The sequence below is a fragment of the Anopheles arabiensis genome, chromosome 2 (assembly GCF_016920715.1).
Source record: "Anopheles arabiensis isolate DONGOLA chromosome 2, AaraD3, whole genome shotgun sequence".
In the NCBI taxonomy this organism is placed as follows: domain Eukaryota; kingdom Metazoa; phylum Arthropoda; class Insecta; order Diptera; family Culicidae; genus Anopheles; species Anopheles arabiensis.
Genome location: NC_053517.1, coordinates 65946977 through 65964607, shown reverse-complemented (window position 1 = coordinate 65964607; position 17631 = coordinate 65946977). Strand labels below are relative to the sequence as shown.

At 42.2% G+C, this 17631-nt stretch overlaps 1 protein-coding gene across 1 annotated transcript; it reads right to left on the bottom strand.

Moving 5' to 3' along the window:
- Positions 1–6787: 6787 nt before the first annotated feature.
- On the bottom strand, positions 6788–8106 carry LOC120893452 (putative cyclin-dependent serine/threonine-protein kinase DDB_G0272797/DDB_G0274007). The gene has a single exon (XM_040295358.1). The coding sequence runs from the start codon at positions 8104–8106 to the stop codon at positions 7381–7383; it is 726 nt and encodes a 241-aa protein (XP_040151292.1). The 3' UTR covers positions 6788–7380.
- Positions 8107–17631: the final 9525 nt, after the last annotated feature.

Sequence of the window (17631 nt, the reverse complement as noted above, 5' to 3'; positions counted from 1 at the left end):
AACGACTCCGGATGACTCCGACTCTAGGCGACTCCGGGCGACTCCGGGCGACTCCGTACGGCTCCGGACGATTCCGAACGACTCCGGATATTGCAGCGCGGACCTACCTTCCGGAGTCGATTCCGAATTTATCGGAGTCGGATCGGAGTCGTCTCCGGATTTTGTCAACTTTACCCATCACTAATTGCCAATCGACCCACACTTTGCACACCACACACACGATTGAACTCTGAATAAAGATTATTCCTGCATTAAGCGAACACACTTTTTTTCATTTGGTAAAACAGTCCACTCGGTATTTCCACTTTGCGTTTCTCTTCCAGTTCAACATTTACTCTCAGAACAAAAAAGAGCCTCCACGATTCTTGCGGATTAGTCAATCGCCAGGATGTATCCTTACCTGGAATATTGTTCCGCGTTGTCTCCGTTTTTCAATATGCTTCCCAGTGTCTGATCACTTCCGTTGCGAAACGCTGTGGGGTTAATTTCTGAAAATAAAGAAAATACAGCTTCAGCGTATGGACCAAACAATAGATTGATTTATGGGGACGAATAATGTCTATAGAATACAATAAAAGGGACGCCTACATTCCAGAGATCAAATTGTCAGTAAAAAATATTTCATTCTTTGTAATGAAATACTGAGAATTTGGATCAGATTTCCATACAGCGTCTCAATCGTAAAACCGGAACAAAACTTTATTGAACTCAATTTTGTTCGGTTTTCCGATTAAGGCGCTGTATATCACTATAACTAAATACAAATTCAACAATTATTAAACCTGCAATACTTACCGCTTTAATTTGCGACACGTTCACCACGAAAGTTACTGCGAATATGATACGAACAATAGCATGCGTTTCCGAATGCCGCCAGGCCACCTTTGTGATCTTTTTGAAACGTGTTTACAGGCCAAAGTGGGTATAGGGACTAGGTGGGCTTATAGGTTTGGCGGGAAGGACATATTGGACGAACGAATGACAGGAGGGGATTCGATTGTGATACGTAGTTTTTCACCCACACTACGACACATCAACCAAAACAGCCATTGGAATTCACACGCATACATCAACAAATGATCGAATCCCCTCCTGTCATTTCGTTTTCATTTTTCTACAGCACGGTTGTCAAATTGTTCGGGATAAGCCCACCCTACCAGCCAAAATCATTATTAGATGTCTAATAGAAAGCCCAATAGACAAAGACTGTCTGTCTAATAGGCATCTATAAGGTGTACGAATGGAAGTAATTATTAGACAGTAAATGTCAAATCGAAAATTAAACACCCGGTGAAAAAAGTTCGTGGTACGTAGCGGCAGCTGAAAAAAATCTGGAACGTTCCAGATTGCGGAACGTTCCTATTTTATCAACTCGCCTCTGCCCCTTGCTGCGTTTCATTTGCCATTGTTTGTCTGTGCTATGAGGTAGCCATCTTGCATGTGCCCGCGTTCTTAGGCGTGCTGGGGAGTTTGGACTATTTACACTTGTGGAAAGGTATGTGTAGCTTGATAGGGATTCATATAACTGTACTGTACTTACTTTTTATAATTCCCGTGCAGATCTGAGTGTTGATCGTGGTACGGTGTTGTGCCAGATGGTGCCTTTCCTGTAACGAATGTTGTTTGGGTTATCTGTTCCTCCTGCTACTAATTTGCACATAACATCACTTGCTTTAAGCGTAACTATTCCTATTTCTAAATCTTTTATGCTCCCTTCATATATAAGTAAATCTAAGGAGGAGCATGGATAATCAAATGCTTCTTCTACAACAGCCATGTTTTGTGCAAAAACGGTTATTTCGGAATTCTGTTCAATGGCGCCCAAAAATTTATAAACACTATGGTCCTTACTTAAAAACCACTGGTCTTTGTATTCCTTGCATAGGACGAAGTCTTTTCTCAAATGCAACATAGTTTGATTTTTCTTTTTTCCTAGCCTTGGATAATTCGTTTTCTCGTGTTTATCTAATGACTCAAATTGTATCAATTCTGATATTCGATTGATAACTTGTTCTAAATCGTTACTACGGCCTCTAAGCATTTTCTTTAAAAGTTGGAGTGAATTTTCGAAAAGATAGGTCGATATAGTGTTTAAAGGGCCAAAATTATGTACATCGTCATAAACATGAATTAAATTATGTATATTGCTCGTCACAAATTGTTTTCCATAAATTGTTTGAAAATCTAAAACAAACGTTTCTAGCATTGTTTTAGCTGATTTCCATTTCGAATAGTGATATTTGCTGCTCAATATGGTAATTGCGGAAAACAATAACAAGAAGTGTTTGAAAGCATGAGCTGGAAGAAATTTCTTCAATATTGTAATGCTTGTGTACCGAAGGAACGTGTAAAATTCTGAGGCTTTCCAGTGTGCAAGACAATCTATACCTCTCATTTTCCTTCGAATTTCTGAAGGAAGTTTCATTTTCCTAAGTATGTCTGATATTATATGACCTACATTTGACCAATTTGTTTTTAGTCCTAGGGTTTGATCTTTCCAACCATTTAAAAGAAAATTTCCAACCAAAAAAAACAATTGTAAAGCCACTTCAAACCCACGTGGGTTTGTGGTGGTCGATTCAGTCGTTAACCCACCAAATTTTAGAACAATCGGAGCTGTCAGTTCCGATCCGATGTATTTATCTTGCCCACCCTTAACCCACCTTTTCCTAAAATGCTTTGAGGAAAAGTTTGGTCAAGGGTTGGCTAAGGTAAATATGCTGGGCAGGATTTTAACTCCTCGATTGATTACATTCATTCACTTACATCACTGCACTTCAACTTCAGCAATATTATTAGTCTATAAACTATGCACTGACCAGCGAAATGAAAGAGTCCACTCGCAAGTAAACAAACACACATACACATATTACACATGGATGTTCCACAACAAACCAACTGAAACACACACGTTTACTTGCTTCCTATGCTTAATTAAATCACATTTTAACACTGGTGAAACACGTTGAGCGAATAAATTATCCGTTCATAAAAAACTGACTTCAACAACATTGAAGTGGCGCTTCTGTGGCCGTGTGGCTTAACCCACCAAACTGATAGTTTTTTTGGCTTTGTTTGATGGAACTGGATTTTTAGTACGAGAAATTGGTGGCGTTTTCGGTATCTTGGTTATATGGGCTGTTTTGCAGCAATTACGAAATTACTTTCTCTACATTTTTTTTGTTTTGTTAATAACATTATTTAGTAGTCCAATTACACGCAAAACTGCGCTCGAAACAATTTAACGGGAAAAAATATCGATTTTCAACCGATATGGTTAAACCATTTTTACAGACGCATCACGACGTGCGTCGAAATAGAAATTTTTCTACTTTGACGCTGCGTCGTGCGTCGTTAACGCATGCGTCTGTAAAATCCCGTACATTTTGGCAAAATCGCAACGCATTGCGTCGGAACAAGTACCGCTCTCTAAGGACGATTTGGTTATTTGGGGCTTGGCCGTGAAATAACCTCTGTAGAATAGAATAGAATGGAATAGATTCTACTGTAGAAGTAGAATAACCTCTGTGTATTTCGATAAGTCCAAGTGGAATTTGCCGGATAAATCGTTGTTGGCCGATCCCTATTTCAACATTCCAATTTGTGTAAACATTTTATTGGGAATGGATTCTTTTCGGAAATAATGGAATCTGGTTCAGTGAAATTGGCAAAAACACTTCTCATGATGACGGACATTAATTTCGGATGGGTGGGATGGATAGGTGGACGTGTAGCGGAATAACACAAAGCGCGTGTATTTAACATTTATGCAGTTTCCTGTTTTAGTTGAAAAAATATTTGTAAGCTCGAAATACTTAAGTATTAGCGTGATGACGCTTTGAATTCTGATGAATGTTAAAATGCTTTAAATATGTGTTGTGGTCCGATCAGACCTAGCCTTTCTGTCCACCTGGGTGTGCCACTCACCGACAGCAGTCGACGGCTGTCGTATGATGTGTGCGTGAAAGGATGTGCGTGAGTTCCCGGGTCGCTGACCAGAGAAGCAGAAGGGGGGGGGGGGGGGGGATAAGGGAGCGAAGAGAGAGAGAGTAGGGACATTCGTGCGGCTGAGCTAGGGCAGATAGGATTGAACACGGGCCCGTGGATTAGTAGTATATAATTAGGGAATAAAGTTTTTATACGTTATGTCGATGCAAAGTGAATCGTCTTCGCCGTTGTAATTACGTCCATGCATCCGACATAAAAGTGGCGACGAGGTTTTTAAAGTGTTATTTATTCAATTTTTAATTTATTACTTGTGTGTGTGAAAAATCGGACACAAAGTTCCGCCATCGCGTTGCGTTCTTCGTGCTCGTTACCATTAATCCGCGTCGTAAAGTCTTTCGCGCGTCGATCTGTGTGAAAAAAATTCCGCCGTCAAGGAAAAAGCGCAAGATGAGCAGCCCCTTTTTTTTTTTTTTTTAAAGAGCAAAAAATGATTGTGTTTATTCATACACTAGAATACATCGATTGATTCAGTTCAGTTGACGAAATCTTAACTAGGTTTCCTGCCTGGTGGTGTTTACGCTAGGGGTTTGAACTTACAGCTCAAGCTTTTCTTTTGTTTGAGGAAGAAAATGAATGTTTTCCTTAAAAACAGCACAGAGTGGCTATGTAAATGAAGCGTTTAGCTACTGTGAGGATAAAATCCATAATGAAATTGATAGGAGAAGAATATTTACAAAAGCTTACTACACTAACTACCCTAGCTTAACCTAACTTAATTGCGAACTAAAGTACTAAAATAAGTTCCTTATACTATCCGAATCCGAATTTATACAGGTCTGTCGAAGTCGATCTAGGATATCCTGGATCTTCTCCGTTAAAATGGGCAAACCAGTTTGTGCATGCAGATCTGTGGTGGGGTACCGATTTGGAAAGTTCATTATTAATTTCAAAAACCTGTTTTGAATGGTTTGTAACGATTTAAAATTGGAATTTGAACATTTATGCCAAACGTTACATGCATAGGTTATCGATGGCAAAACAATCTGACTGTAAATAATCTTTTTGTTTTCCAGTGACAAACTTGATTTGCGCTTGATGAGAGGGTATAGACTCTTTAGCATCCAGGTTGCCTTGACTTTGATGTTTTGGACATGATGTTTAAAACAGAGCCGCTGATCAAAAACTACACCTAGATATCGTGCGGTGCTTGTCCATGGAATGTTAATGGGACCCATTTTAATATTTCCAGCCTTACGCTCTATTGTGGAAGTTCTAGTGCCAGTTCTGTATGGGACTAATAGCATTTGAGTTTTGTTGGAGTTTATGTTAATTTTCCAGTCGTTCAGATACTTGACAAACGTGTCAAGGCCTCTCTGAAGTCCGGTACCAACGTGTCGTAAGGTCCTGCTTGAGCACAAGATGGCAGTGTCATCCGCGTACAAGGCCAGATCCGTGCCTGACCTCAGTGAAGGAACATCGGCCGTGTAGCAATTGTACAACAGAGGACCGATAACACTCCCCTGTGGTACACCCGCACAATTGGAATATGATTCGGATTTTTCCGAATTCACGTAAACAGCCGATGTTCGTTCACTGAGGTAGTTTTGGACCAAATGAACCAAGTAGGAAGGAAAACCCTGCAGTCTGAGTTTGTAAATGAGACCATTATGCCAAACGCTATCGAACGCCTTCTCCACGTCTAGAAGGGCTATGCCAGTGGATTTTCCACTTGTTTTGGCATTGCTAACAATCTGCATCACTCGCTGTAACTGCATGGCAGCCGACCGCTGCCTCCTGAACCCAAACTGTACGTCCGGTAGGATGTTGTTAGCAGACACGTGGGTCTCCAACCTCGTGTGAATTATCCTTTCGAATATTTTGCTAATGGCACTCAATAAAGAAATAGGACGATAACTCGATCCCGAGCATGGGTCCTTTCCAGGTTTCAGCACTGGCACTACTTTAGCAAGTTTCCACACTTTTGGAAAATATCCCAATTCAAGGCACCTGTTAAACACCCTAGTAAGCAAGATGGCAGTGCTGTAACTAACGTGTTTGAGCATAACATTGAATATGCCATCCGGTCCCGGAGCCTTGTAGCTAACACTGTATTTAATGGTTTTTAGAACTTCCCCGCAGGTGACACGGTCAATCTCTGTGGTATCCACAGGTACAGAACTTAACTCCCTGATGCTAGAATGAACAGCATCCTCAAACGGGCTTGTGAGTGGATCACTAAGCCTGTGGGCTAGCGCGAAATGAGAAGCCAAAGTTTCAGCTTTTTCACTAGGAGTGAAAGCGGAAGTAGAAGTGTTTTTAAGAATGGGGATGGGCTTCCTTTTTTCTTTCAAAACCTTTGTCATACGCCAGAAGGGCCTCGAGCATTTTGGGAAGGTACGTACCCTGTTCGCAAACTGGTTGTTCCTAACTTCAATGAGTCTGGCCTCAACCAGTTTAGCTGCTTGTCGGAATGCAGAGTAGAAGGCCTTATCTCCTGTCCTTTGAAACCTACGCCTGAAAGAGTTTTTAATGCGTATAAAACGCTTTGTCACCGCATCCAGTTCTAGAACTTTATCTCGGATGTGTACCAAGGGGACCGCGCGTATCTCGGCCTCCCTCATACAATCAACGATGCTGGAGATTGCTGCGTCGATATCCTCAACCGTAACGAGAGAGGGGGAGGCATCGATGTGCTCCCCCATGTGGTGTTCAAAACGAAGCCAGTCCGCTTCCCGATAATTTCGCTGCTGTCGTCTGATTTGTGACCCCGAGGCACTGATGCCCATCGTCACCGGTAGGTGATCAGATGAAAGTCCCGTGATAGTGATCGGAACATCAATGCGGTTGGATATATTTGTTAAAAATATATCTATCGTTGAACTGGAATTACCTGTGTGGTACGTCGGACGAAATGGGAAAGCCACAGTGTAGGACCCCACCTGTGAGTCCTCCCACAATAGCCGCCCGTTTTTGTTGGCGCGGACGTTGCCCCATTCCTGATGACGCGCGTTCAGATCTCCAGCTATGATGAATCTAGCTGATCTACGTGTGAGGATACGGAGATCACGTTGCAGCATTTGTGTTGAACCATCAGCGTCGCGAGCCTGCTTCGGGCAGTAGACTGAGATGAAATCAATGTTGCCCTCAGCTGATGGCACTTGAATCCCAACTGCCTCAATAAGCTGTGTGTCAGGTAGGGAGAGTGTTTTGAATGCTAAAGATCGACGGATAGCAATCAACACTCCTCCTTTAGTTTGATCCAGGCGGTCAAGGCGTACTACTGTATGCTCTGGCAGAAAGAAGGATTTTTCTGGTTTCAGATGCGTTTCTGTCAGCGCAAGCAAGTCGACAGCCTCATTTCGGAGGAAGTCTATTAGCTCTAATCGTTTAGGTAGGACAGAGCAAGCATTCCATGTTGCGCACTTGATCATCTTAAAGATGGCTCGTGATGAATTCGACCATTTTCATAAGAATTTGATCTGGTGGGCACATCTTCGAGATGCGCTTAAATTCCACCCACAGGCGGACAATATCGCTGAATTGCGATTTTACTTCTTCTTCGCCCTCAGCATCAAGTCGAGATCGAAGATCATTCAGTTTGTCCTGTGCTGGTTGACGGTGGATCTTTCTTGGAGCTGGATGAGGCCCACTGGTGGAGACGATGGACTGTTGTCTCATGTCATGATGTTGAAACAGCTCACCATGCTCTGCCGTTTCCATCGTCACAACCTCTGAGAGCGGTTGTTGTTGATGCTGCTGCGCTTGATGTTGATGTTGTCGCTGTTGCCGCTGGTTTCGTTGACCTTGTGGGTGCTGGGGCGGTTGTAGCTGTTGTTGCTGCTGCTGCGACCGTTGCTGTTGCTGCTGCGGCTGTTGCTGCTGCTGCTGCTGCTGCTGCTGCTGCTGCTGCTGCTGCTGCTGCTGCTGCTGCTGCTGCTGCTGCTGCTGCTGCTGCTGCTGCTGCTGCTGCTGCTGCTGCTGCTGTTGCTGCTGCTGCTGCTGATGCTGCCGCTGCTGCTGTTGGAATTTTGCTGCGGCTGCTGATGTGTCTGGGGCCGATTGACCTGTTGCTGCCGGTTGGGACAACCAGGACAGGAGCAAAAATGCTGGCCTGTAGGACGGTGGTTTTGTCCAACCCAGTTTAATGGTTGTTCCCATGACGATCTGGTTGGAATTGGCGCAGGAATAAAGCGCTTTGGTGTTGACGCTGTCAAGTTGCGTTTTTGCAGATAAAGTATTCTGGTTGAGCAATTTCTATTGTAAGGACTGTGGTTTCCCTGACAGTTTGCACATGTTTGTTCACCACCCAGTTCTTTATCACACTGACGTGTCCGGTGATTTCCAGCGCATTTCGCACAACGTGGCGTCATGGCGCAATGTTTTGAGGCATGTCCGAAGTGCAGGCAATTTAGGCATTGCATTACCTCAGATTGTTTGGGCTGGAATCGCTCCCATTTTACATTTGTGTAGTTTAAGTGGGAGATTTTTGTAGCTCCTCAAGAGATGTAGCGCCTTTTGGGAAGGAGACAACAAATAGTTTGGATGATAAGCCACGACTTTCGCCCACTTTCAGCTCACGTACTTGCGATGGCAATAGTTCTAGGTTCCGTAGCATTTCGGAAACATGGTCTTCGGAACCAAATCGAAGTCCTTTCAGCACAACTTGATAGGGTTTGTCTGCCTTAAAGTCATGGGAGTAATATTCCCGTTGAAATTTGGCCAACTCCAATTTGATCGCTTGATGATCGGCTCTAGTGGCACAATTGATGCGACAGGTGTTTCCTGCCGTGAAGTTGAAGGATGCATTTATGGTTCCCTTCTGTGTAGCCGAACAAAGAGAAGCATAATTTTCTTCATTTAATCCAGACACCACAATGGGTGGGATTTTTTCTTTGCGAGTGATTTGTTCTCCCGCAGTATTTGGTGCAACAGCACCATCCATTGCTGTATCAACAGCTCCGTCGTCGGCAAAAGCCGGCGTAATAATCACCGCACCCTTCTTCTTCGAATTCATGGGTGTAGCTTCCAGCAGCTCTCCTTCACGCTTCCTCGCAGGCATGGCTGCACTCTCCTCGTTCGCGCTCGAGAGAGAAAGAGATGCCTCTTTCAGAGAGGCGAGATAATTCGGAGGTTTCTTTATCCTCTTCTTTTTCACACCGCGTTCTGCCTTGTACGGCACCATATACCAATTTTGCATCTATACATGTATTGGCGTGGAACTACCACACACAATACGATCAAACTGTGTTTCACTGGAAATCGTTCTTATAACTGAGATTGTCGCGAGCTCAAAAAACACGTCCGAACTGGACGACAGCTCCGTTGCGACTCAGATGAGCAGCCCCGGAGGAGGCCCACCAACGGAGGAGCAACGACGTTTATCGGAGCTGTTCAACACGGCTTCCGTGTTTAACTACCAGCCAGCCGCACAATCCGCGAACCCGCCATCGCAAAATGCTGCCAACCCGCCATCATTGGCCCCAGCTGCATCAGCATCATCAGCCGAAGGGACGATCATGTTGCAAATGCTAAATCTGATGCAGCAGCAAATGAAACAGCAGCAGCAAATTATGGCTCAACTACTGCACCAGCATTCTCATCCAACACCACAGCAACAGCAGCAGCAGCAGCAGCCACCTCCCGCAACACATAATCCAGAACATATTATGGATGTCTTAGCGAATAGCATCAGTGAGTTCAGGTTCGAGGCTGAGTCTGGCGTAACGTTCGAGGCATGGTTTTCACGTTACGAAGACTTATTCGCAAATGATGCCTCCCGGCTCGATGAAATGGCCAAAACCCGATTACTTGTGCGTAAATTGGGAACAGCAGAGCATCAGCGTTTTATAAGTTTCATTCTGCCCAGTTTACCGCGAGATTTATCGTTCAATAGTACAGTGCAGAAGCTTAAGCTTCTTTTTGGCCACGCAGAATCAGTATTGAGCAAGCGGTACAAATGTTTGCAGATCGCAAAATCAGGGGGAGAGGACGTTATAGCTTACGCCTGTAAAGTAAACCGAGCATGCGAGAATTTCGAGTTGGCAGGTATGAGCGAAAACCAATTTAAATGCCTTATATTTGCATGTGGTTTAAAGAACGAGGCTGACGCAGACATGCGAACGAGGCTGTTAGCAGAAATTGAGCGACGGAGTGATCTAACACTTGAGCAATTGGCAGCTGAGTGTCAGCGTATCGCCAGCTTAAAGAATGATAGCAACATGATAGCGTCGGGCAGTGAAGAGCAAGTGTTAGCTATTAGAAGAACAAGCCATAACTCATCAACACGTCACATTCAGCATGATCAGAATGCACAGCATAAAGTATCTTCATCAGAAAATCAACCATCTAATCCATGCTGGTTGTGTGGAGCGTATCATTGGTCACGCGATTGCACATATAAAACGCATAAATGCCGCAATTGCAATCGCATCGGACACCGCGAGGGGTACTGTCTAAAGCCTCATCAGCGAGGGGGACGACGCGGTTTTCGTAGAAGGTCACAAGTGAGCGTCGTAGCCATTAACGTATGCAGAGCTGTAGGAAAGCGTAAATATGTTGACCTTACTATTGGGCGCGTGTCGGCCAAACTTCAGTTGGATACAGGATCCGACATAACGATCATCGATCGGCAACAGTGGCATCGCATCGGGAAACCGCCCTTGAGTCAACCAAAAGTTCGAGTGAGAACAGCTACAGGCGATAGTTTTACGCTATGCGGCGAATTTCGAGCAAATGTTACGATAAGGAGCGTCACGAAGCTGGCTACGATCCGAGTGGCAGAGGCGAACATTTTGCTGCTTGGAGCGGACTTGATTGATCTATTCAATCTGGCAACAGTGCCGATGGACAGTTTTTGCAGTCAAATCTCAACCCAGCCCACATTGAGCAACAATCGTTCGGAAGATAATTTAAAGGTTTTAGCCATTCAAGCCACTAATCCGTTCCTATTACTTTTGTAGATGCACAGCAAGTCAATTCATCGGAGCCAAAGGTTCGCAAGCTAAGTAAAGAAGGATGGCCACCAAATGCATCTCTTGAATCAAGCTCAGCACACTCTTGCCAGCAGAAGAAATCGTTTCCTTCGGAGGACAAATGCATTTTACTCGGGGAGCGAAGGGTCATGCTGCAAAAGCTTCAATTACGTGATTGGGCCCAAATGCAGCAAGGACACCCCGGCACCGTACAAATGAAGGCTTTAGCGAGGAAATCTGTGTACTGGAAACCTCTCGGCAGCGACAGTGCAGACATCCCGAGCACTTGTCAATCTGGTACAGCTACAACCATATACTCACTACATTCAGCTTTGGTATACCCATCACGTATACATAAAAAACAAGCCCGTACAAATTTAGATTTTTTATATTCTAATTCTGCCCCTTCGAATCCATCTAAACCAGTAGCTAGGGAGCAAATGTCAATTTAGCCCAGGAGCAGTAACATTGAGCTGGTACATTCACCACGCCGCTCTTCTATGCTTAGAAGAATTGCGCGTAGGTTCGACGAGTATCAGCACTAATTAAAATGGGGAGATGTTGTGGTCCGATCAGACCTAGCCTTTCTGTCCACCTGGGTGTGCCACTCACCGACAGCAGTCGACGGCTGTCGTATGATGTGTGCGTGAAAGGATGTGCGTGAGTTCCCGGGTCGCTGACCAGAGAAGCAGAAGGGGGGGGGGGGGGTAAGGGAGCGAAGAGAGAGAGTAGGGACATTCGTGCGGCTGAGCTAGGGCAGATAGGATTGAACACGGGCCCGTGGATTAGTAGTATATAATTAGCGAATAAAGTTTTTATACGTTATGTCGATGCAAAGTGAATCGTCTTCGCCGTTGTAATTACGTCCATGCATCCGACATAAAAATATGAAACGTCTTTGCGGCGCCAGTGGAGTTCTAAAAGAACACCCTTACTCTTCAATGGGCACGCATAGAACTCTTTATTGCCAAATCGCAATCTTATAGATATGAATTTTTTTAAAGTACGGTAGGTATAATAAGTAATTGTTTTATAGTAGTGTCTGTGTAGTAGTTAGTAGTTACAATGGTTAAGATTGTAGCTTAAAAGGGTTTGCAGGGTTGATATTAATTCAACGATCAGATACGGGTTTTAGAGAAGGCAATAATAATTATCAAAATATGTATTATATTTTCACTCAGATTTTAAACGATGAGCACGGTACGAACTATAAGCGATGTATGACAACACTTTTATAAAATGGAAAATGCTGGAAAATGTTTACATTGAGAAGCACTAAGATTATTCAATGCACTAAAGGATCGTCATCTAATTTAAAACGGCATCTGACTGTTGGAATACCATGTCGGACATGTCGGAATAACTTTACAACGCTTTGTAGCTTCCTCGTCGAATGGGGAGTCTTATTTAAAAAGTGTTGAGGAAAGATGCGCAATTCAACAACCCTCAGCAGGGATTTCTCGACCGACCATCATGGACTCTTTCTTTACTCCACTCAAACCGAATGCATTAGAAGCCATAAGCAAGGATGAGCCTTTCATAAAACTAATTCGCCAAGAGTTGCTATTACCGAGAGTGAGGCATTTAAGAAATATAGTTATGGTTTAAAACCAAAATATGAAATACCTAGCCCCAAACCTGTTTCAGAAGCAATTTTGAGTCGGGAGTACAACAAACAGCTTTGGAAAACACTACAAAAATAGCGCTGACCAAAGGTGGATGGTTGAACATCAATAATACTTGCTTTAATGCACTAACTGCGCATTACATCAATAACGATAATACGTTATGTTCAATTTACTCGAATGCTCGGAGTTTCCGAATCAACAAACTGGACATAATATTGCAGAATGGGTTTAAATAAAGTAACAGGAAAGTTTCATATAACAAAGAAAATAGTTGCTAAAGTAACTGACAACGCGAGTAACATGTCATAAGCTGCAAAATAACTAAAACAAGTAAATCATTTTTCATTTTTAGCGCATACTTTAAGTTTAGATGTTAAAAGTCAAAAGAAAAAGCAATGAAAACCACAGTTGACGAAGTCAAATGTATTGTTACTTTCTTTAATAAAGCAGTTTGACAAGTAAAAAACTTTCTACAGTGCAAACTCAATTGAATTATCCCATTCTTTAACTAAACAAGACATAGTTACTCGTTGAAACTTACGATATTCTGGAACCGTTTTTTAAGAACAAAGAACCATAAATATCTTGGTTTGATACAATTCAAATAAAAACTTCTCTAAAAACGTTGCTTACCAGAACCGTGTGCGGTAAGTCGATGTGCGGAATGCAGAGGAAGAATGTAGAACGAAACGAGGTATCGGGGCGCGAACGTATCGTGAGTTGGTTCAATTGCGAATGAATCGTATCATTCGTTCACTACGTTAGGAAGATGGTCAGGTTACACTTATGCAACAGACGAGTAGAACAACGGAACTTTACTTTGCACGACGGATTGGATTCCAAGAGGCTTTAAAACGCTGCGGGAGTATTATGTTGAAGAAGGGGTATTTCTGATCGGTCATCCGGCTGAATAGCTGATAATTGAATGTGGCTACCAAGTTGGGCAGAGCCTTCGTCCTTATTATTGTGATTAATTAATCACTAGAGAGGAGATGTTTGACGAAATCATGGAAAGAATAATTGATTATATCTATCCCTAAAGTGATCAGAGCTGCCAATGCGGAAAATGTTTGCTCTATAAACATGTTGCATGTGCTCGAAAAGGTGTTGGAGACAGCAGTTAAGGAGCAATTGGTTCAGTTTTGAATAGAACCGAGCTGTTAATCCAAGAGCAATCAGGATATAAGCAAGGACACTCTTGTGAGATTGCTTTGAATCTTTTACTGGCGAGGTGGAATGTGTTGATGGATAAGAAGAAATCGATAGTTGTTATTTTCTTGGATCTAAAACGAGCATTTGAAACAATATCTAGGCCATTGTTGCTTGCTTTTTGGTTCGAAAGTTATTTAAAAGAAAGTTAACTCAGAGAACTTTATTTGGTAACTTATTATCAGAGCCTATAGAAAACACCCTTGGTGTTCCACCAGGTAGTGTTCTTGGACCAATTTTGTTTATCATGTATATCAATGACATGAAACAGGTTTTGAATTTTTTTGAGATCAATCTTTTTACCGTCGATAGATGTATACATATACCTCCAAGATTTGAGGAGATTATTCGGGAGATTAAAGATGAAATATTTCCTTTGTAGTGTCATGATATCACTGCAGAACAAAAACTAACAGTCGTTTCACGATTTTTTGCTGAGGGCAGTTTTCAGGAACAAACACGACACGAAAATTTTGAGCCAGTTACTACCCGTCATGGAAAGGAAACTCTGCTCAAAATATACTGGAATGGACATGACAGATGCGGAAAGAGTTTCACCAAAAGAATATTTTTACAAAAAGTGTCGCATTCCTGGTGTTGTGATGTGTGTAGACGGCACATATGTTAAAATAATGCGTCCAAAATCAAACGAACATCTTTACTACAATCGAAAGGGATTTGTAATATTCCGGGGTAGATATACGGAGGAAATTACGATTATTTATTGTGATCCTCGCGTCCGTTCAGCCTGGCGGTCTAGCAACAAGAGAACGATCCCTTTCTCCTGACTTTCTAACTAGCCTAACTCGCTTGTCTAGACTCTCATTCCCTGGCACTCATATTACACCTAACTTACACCTGCACTAACTTACGCCTGCGCTAACCTCTCGCTAACCTTACGACTCTCATTCCCTGGCACTCATATTACACCTAACTTACACCTGCACTAACTTACGCCTGCACTAACCTAAAGCTCTCAACCTCTAAAACTATGACGCATAGTGTTTCTCATGTAGGTGGCGCTGATCACTACAGATTCTTCCCATCAATAAAATTTTTAAATTTTTCAGAATCAATACTTTAATTGTAAGTATTTATTCAGTTATTCATATGATATGAAATATTCATGAAATCATTGTTGTGTTGCAGGTATGCGATGATTAACAGAGAATCCAATTCGTTAACGCAAAATTTGGCGGAGTGAGCCTCGATTCTCATGTGGAGAACAGATGTCCAGTTGGAAAATTCTGCTCAATGAAACATCGTAATCTTAAAGCAGGCTTCAAAATATTAGGTAAAAATAGCAAATTTTCAGCATAAAATATGAACTTAACTATTAACATTTTTGAAAATTTACATGAGATTCCGCTTACACCAGGGCAGATTGCAATCGCATTTCTGTTTGGCACAAATTCAGCCGAAGCTGAGTTTAATGTGCTCCACACTGCGGCTAGAATAATAATAGAGAGAACGATCGGAGTGTTGAAAAGTCGATTCCGATGTCTTTCCGGTCAGAGAGTGCAAAAGCTCGCTCTCTCAGCAGAAAAATGCCTTTAAATTTTTAAGATATGTAAAGTTCTCTTTATTGACGTGAATTCTTTTAAGGTTATACATCGACTGACTCTCGCTTCCCGAATTCTCTGTTTTTATAGTGTACCATACAATCAGGGTTGTCGAACCCATTTTTCAATTCACATATATAATTATAAGTGCAAGGCTTCACGTTTTATAAAAAAAAAACTTTATTGCCTAAGCGCAAGCGCTTCTTGCACTGAGCTGATCCAAATTACAACTGACTTATTTCTTAAGTTCTACAATGCACCTAGCCTTCGATTCTACCCTATAGCTGCTGACTCTGCATATCCGGTATGCGCGTGTCCACGTGCCGGTTCCCGTTGCTATGCGCGTCATGTTGCTATGCGCGCGTGTTCCGTTGATGCGGTCGTTGCTCGGTGCGCGTGTTCCGTTGATGCGGTCGTTGCTCGGTGCGCGTGTCCACGTGTTGGCTTCTTATTACGTGGACTCAGCTATTCGGTCTACGTAACTATATGTTGTGCGCTCTACAATATGATTATAAATTATGGTGTAAACTTTCAAATAAATACTCTTCATTGCATTCAAACTAGGGTTATAGTCAGTTTTTTAATTCTCTTGATTTCTAATAATATCGTCATATAAAGGAATCGAAATTTACTTAAAAGCTTGTAAAAATTCAATAATAAATTCTGTCGTTTTAAAAACATTAAGCCATACTTATTGTATTGCTAATTTACTAATGAACTATTGCTTACGATACTATCACGAAAACTAACTTATTTAAAGAGTAAGTAAAACGATCGAGTTTTAAAAACTGCCACGATGTTGGAATCTACAAGCACAATTGCACTGGTTTTGTTTTATAATATCACCCTAATTGTTATTTGCTTTTCATACTTCCTGATTTGATTTTACGATATATTTTTTTCGATTTTTTACGTTTTTGTGTTTATAATAAAATATCGGTTTTGCCTTTTTGGTTATTGGTTAATCTATCAGAACGTTGTTTGAGCTTTTTCTGGGGTGGTTGTTGAGGAATGTCTTCATCGCTCCTGTCTATTGAGTAGCGTGGTGCTGGGTTCACTGGTAGCTTTTCTGATGTTGGCTTTGGCTCGTAATATGTGTGCTGTTCATTGATGTCGCTCTCGATTTCGCGCATTTGGGTCGATATTCTCTACGCCATAATGATCCCCCAAATGCCTCTCATCCTGTTGCTGCTAGCATAACATTGTTGCAATTCTTTCTTCAAGCGGTGAAAGTGGGACTTCGGAGCTTGACATATTTACAGTATTCCACACCAGAAAATTTTAAATATTTGTTAGTTCCTTTTGATAAAAATTATTCACAACATGTACAATCTAACCATTATCCATTCTTTAACACATTTTTCTGGTGGCCCTGCTGCTTTCAAATAGTTTGAAAATTGTTTCCAAAATTCCGTTTGCTTTCCTTTCACGAATTTTTTGGTGTATCAGGCCTTTGCTTAAGCCGTGTAATGAGTATTTCGAATTGCATTTTGTTGGTGTTTGCACCAGGATTCCTTTAAGTAGGTTTATAAAGCGTTAGCAATAAGTAAAACCTGTTTAAATGTAGCAATTGCACTTATACTTACATAATATATCTTTGATTCCAGTTGCAGATTCCCCGGTACCAAAATCCATGCGACTTTTCGCTAACAGATTGATTAAATGGCGCCCGATTAGACGATCCGATAGAAGCACTTTTCAGGCTTAACGGATTGAGCGAGATACACCGTCGCGGCGATACGATACATGTTGCATACATGTGTACTACATTTTAAGAGCCCTTCGCTTTCTTTCGGATTGCAATGAGTTCAGACACACTTAAAACTTCGTTTAATATATTTTATATTCGTTTTTTATTTTTAACTTTCTTTTCTGAAGTACATTCTTTCATACACACATCCTCCCCCAGGTAATTTTCGAAGATTTTTCGAAGAAACTAAAAAAAAACTAACGCACACAACTAGATCCGCGAGAGAGTGCGAATCGGCAAAGAAAAAAAAACACATACACACACACACCTCCTCCTCCCCATGGTGTTTTTCGCAAAGTGATCCCGTAGAACGTGAACGCAAAAACACACACACAAAGCACGCAGGCAAGCACACACACACACACACCACTCCTCCCCCCCCTCCCCTCGTGTTTTCGCAAGGTGATTCCGTAGGAGATCGCGAAACAGCAAAAAACACGCACACAGCCACGCACGCACGAGGTAGCGTAAAGGTTCTATACGTTGCCGGTCTCCCCCTCCCGTGTTCTCGTTCTCCGAGAAGGCTGATGTGTGCACGTTTGTGCGTGTACACTGGTGGACAT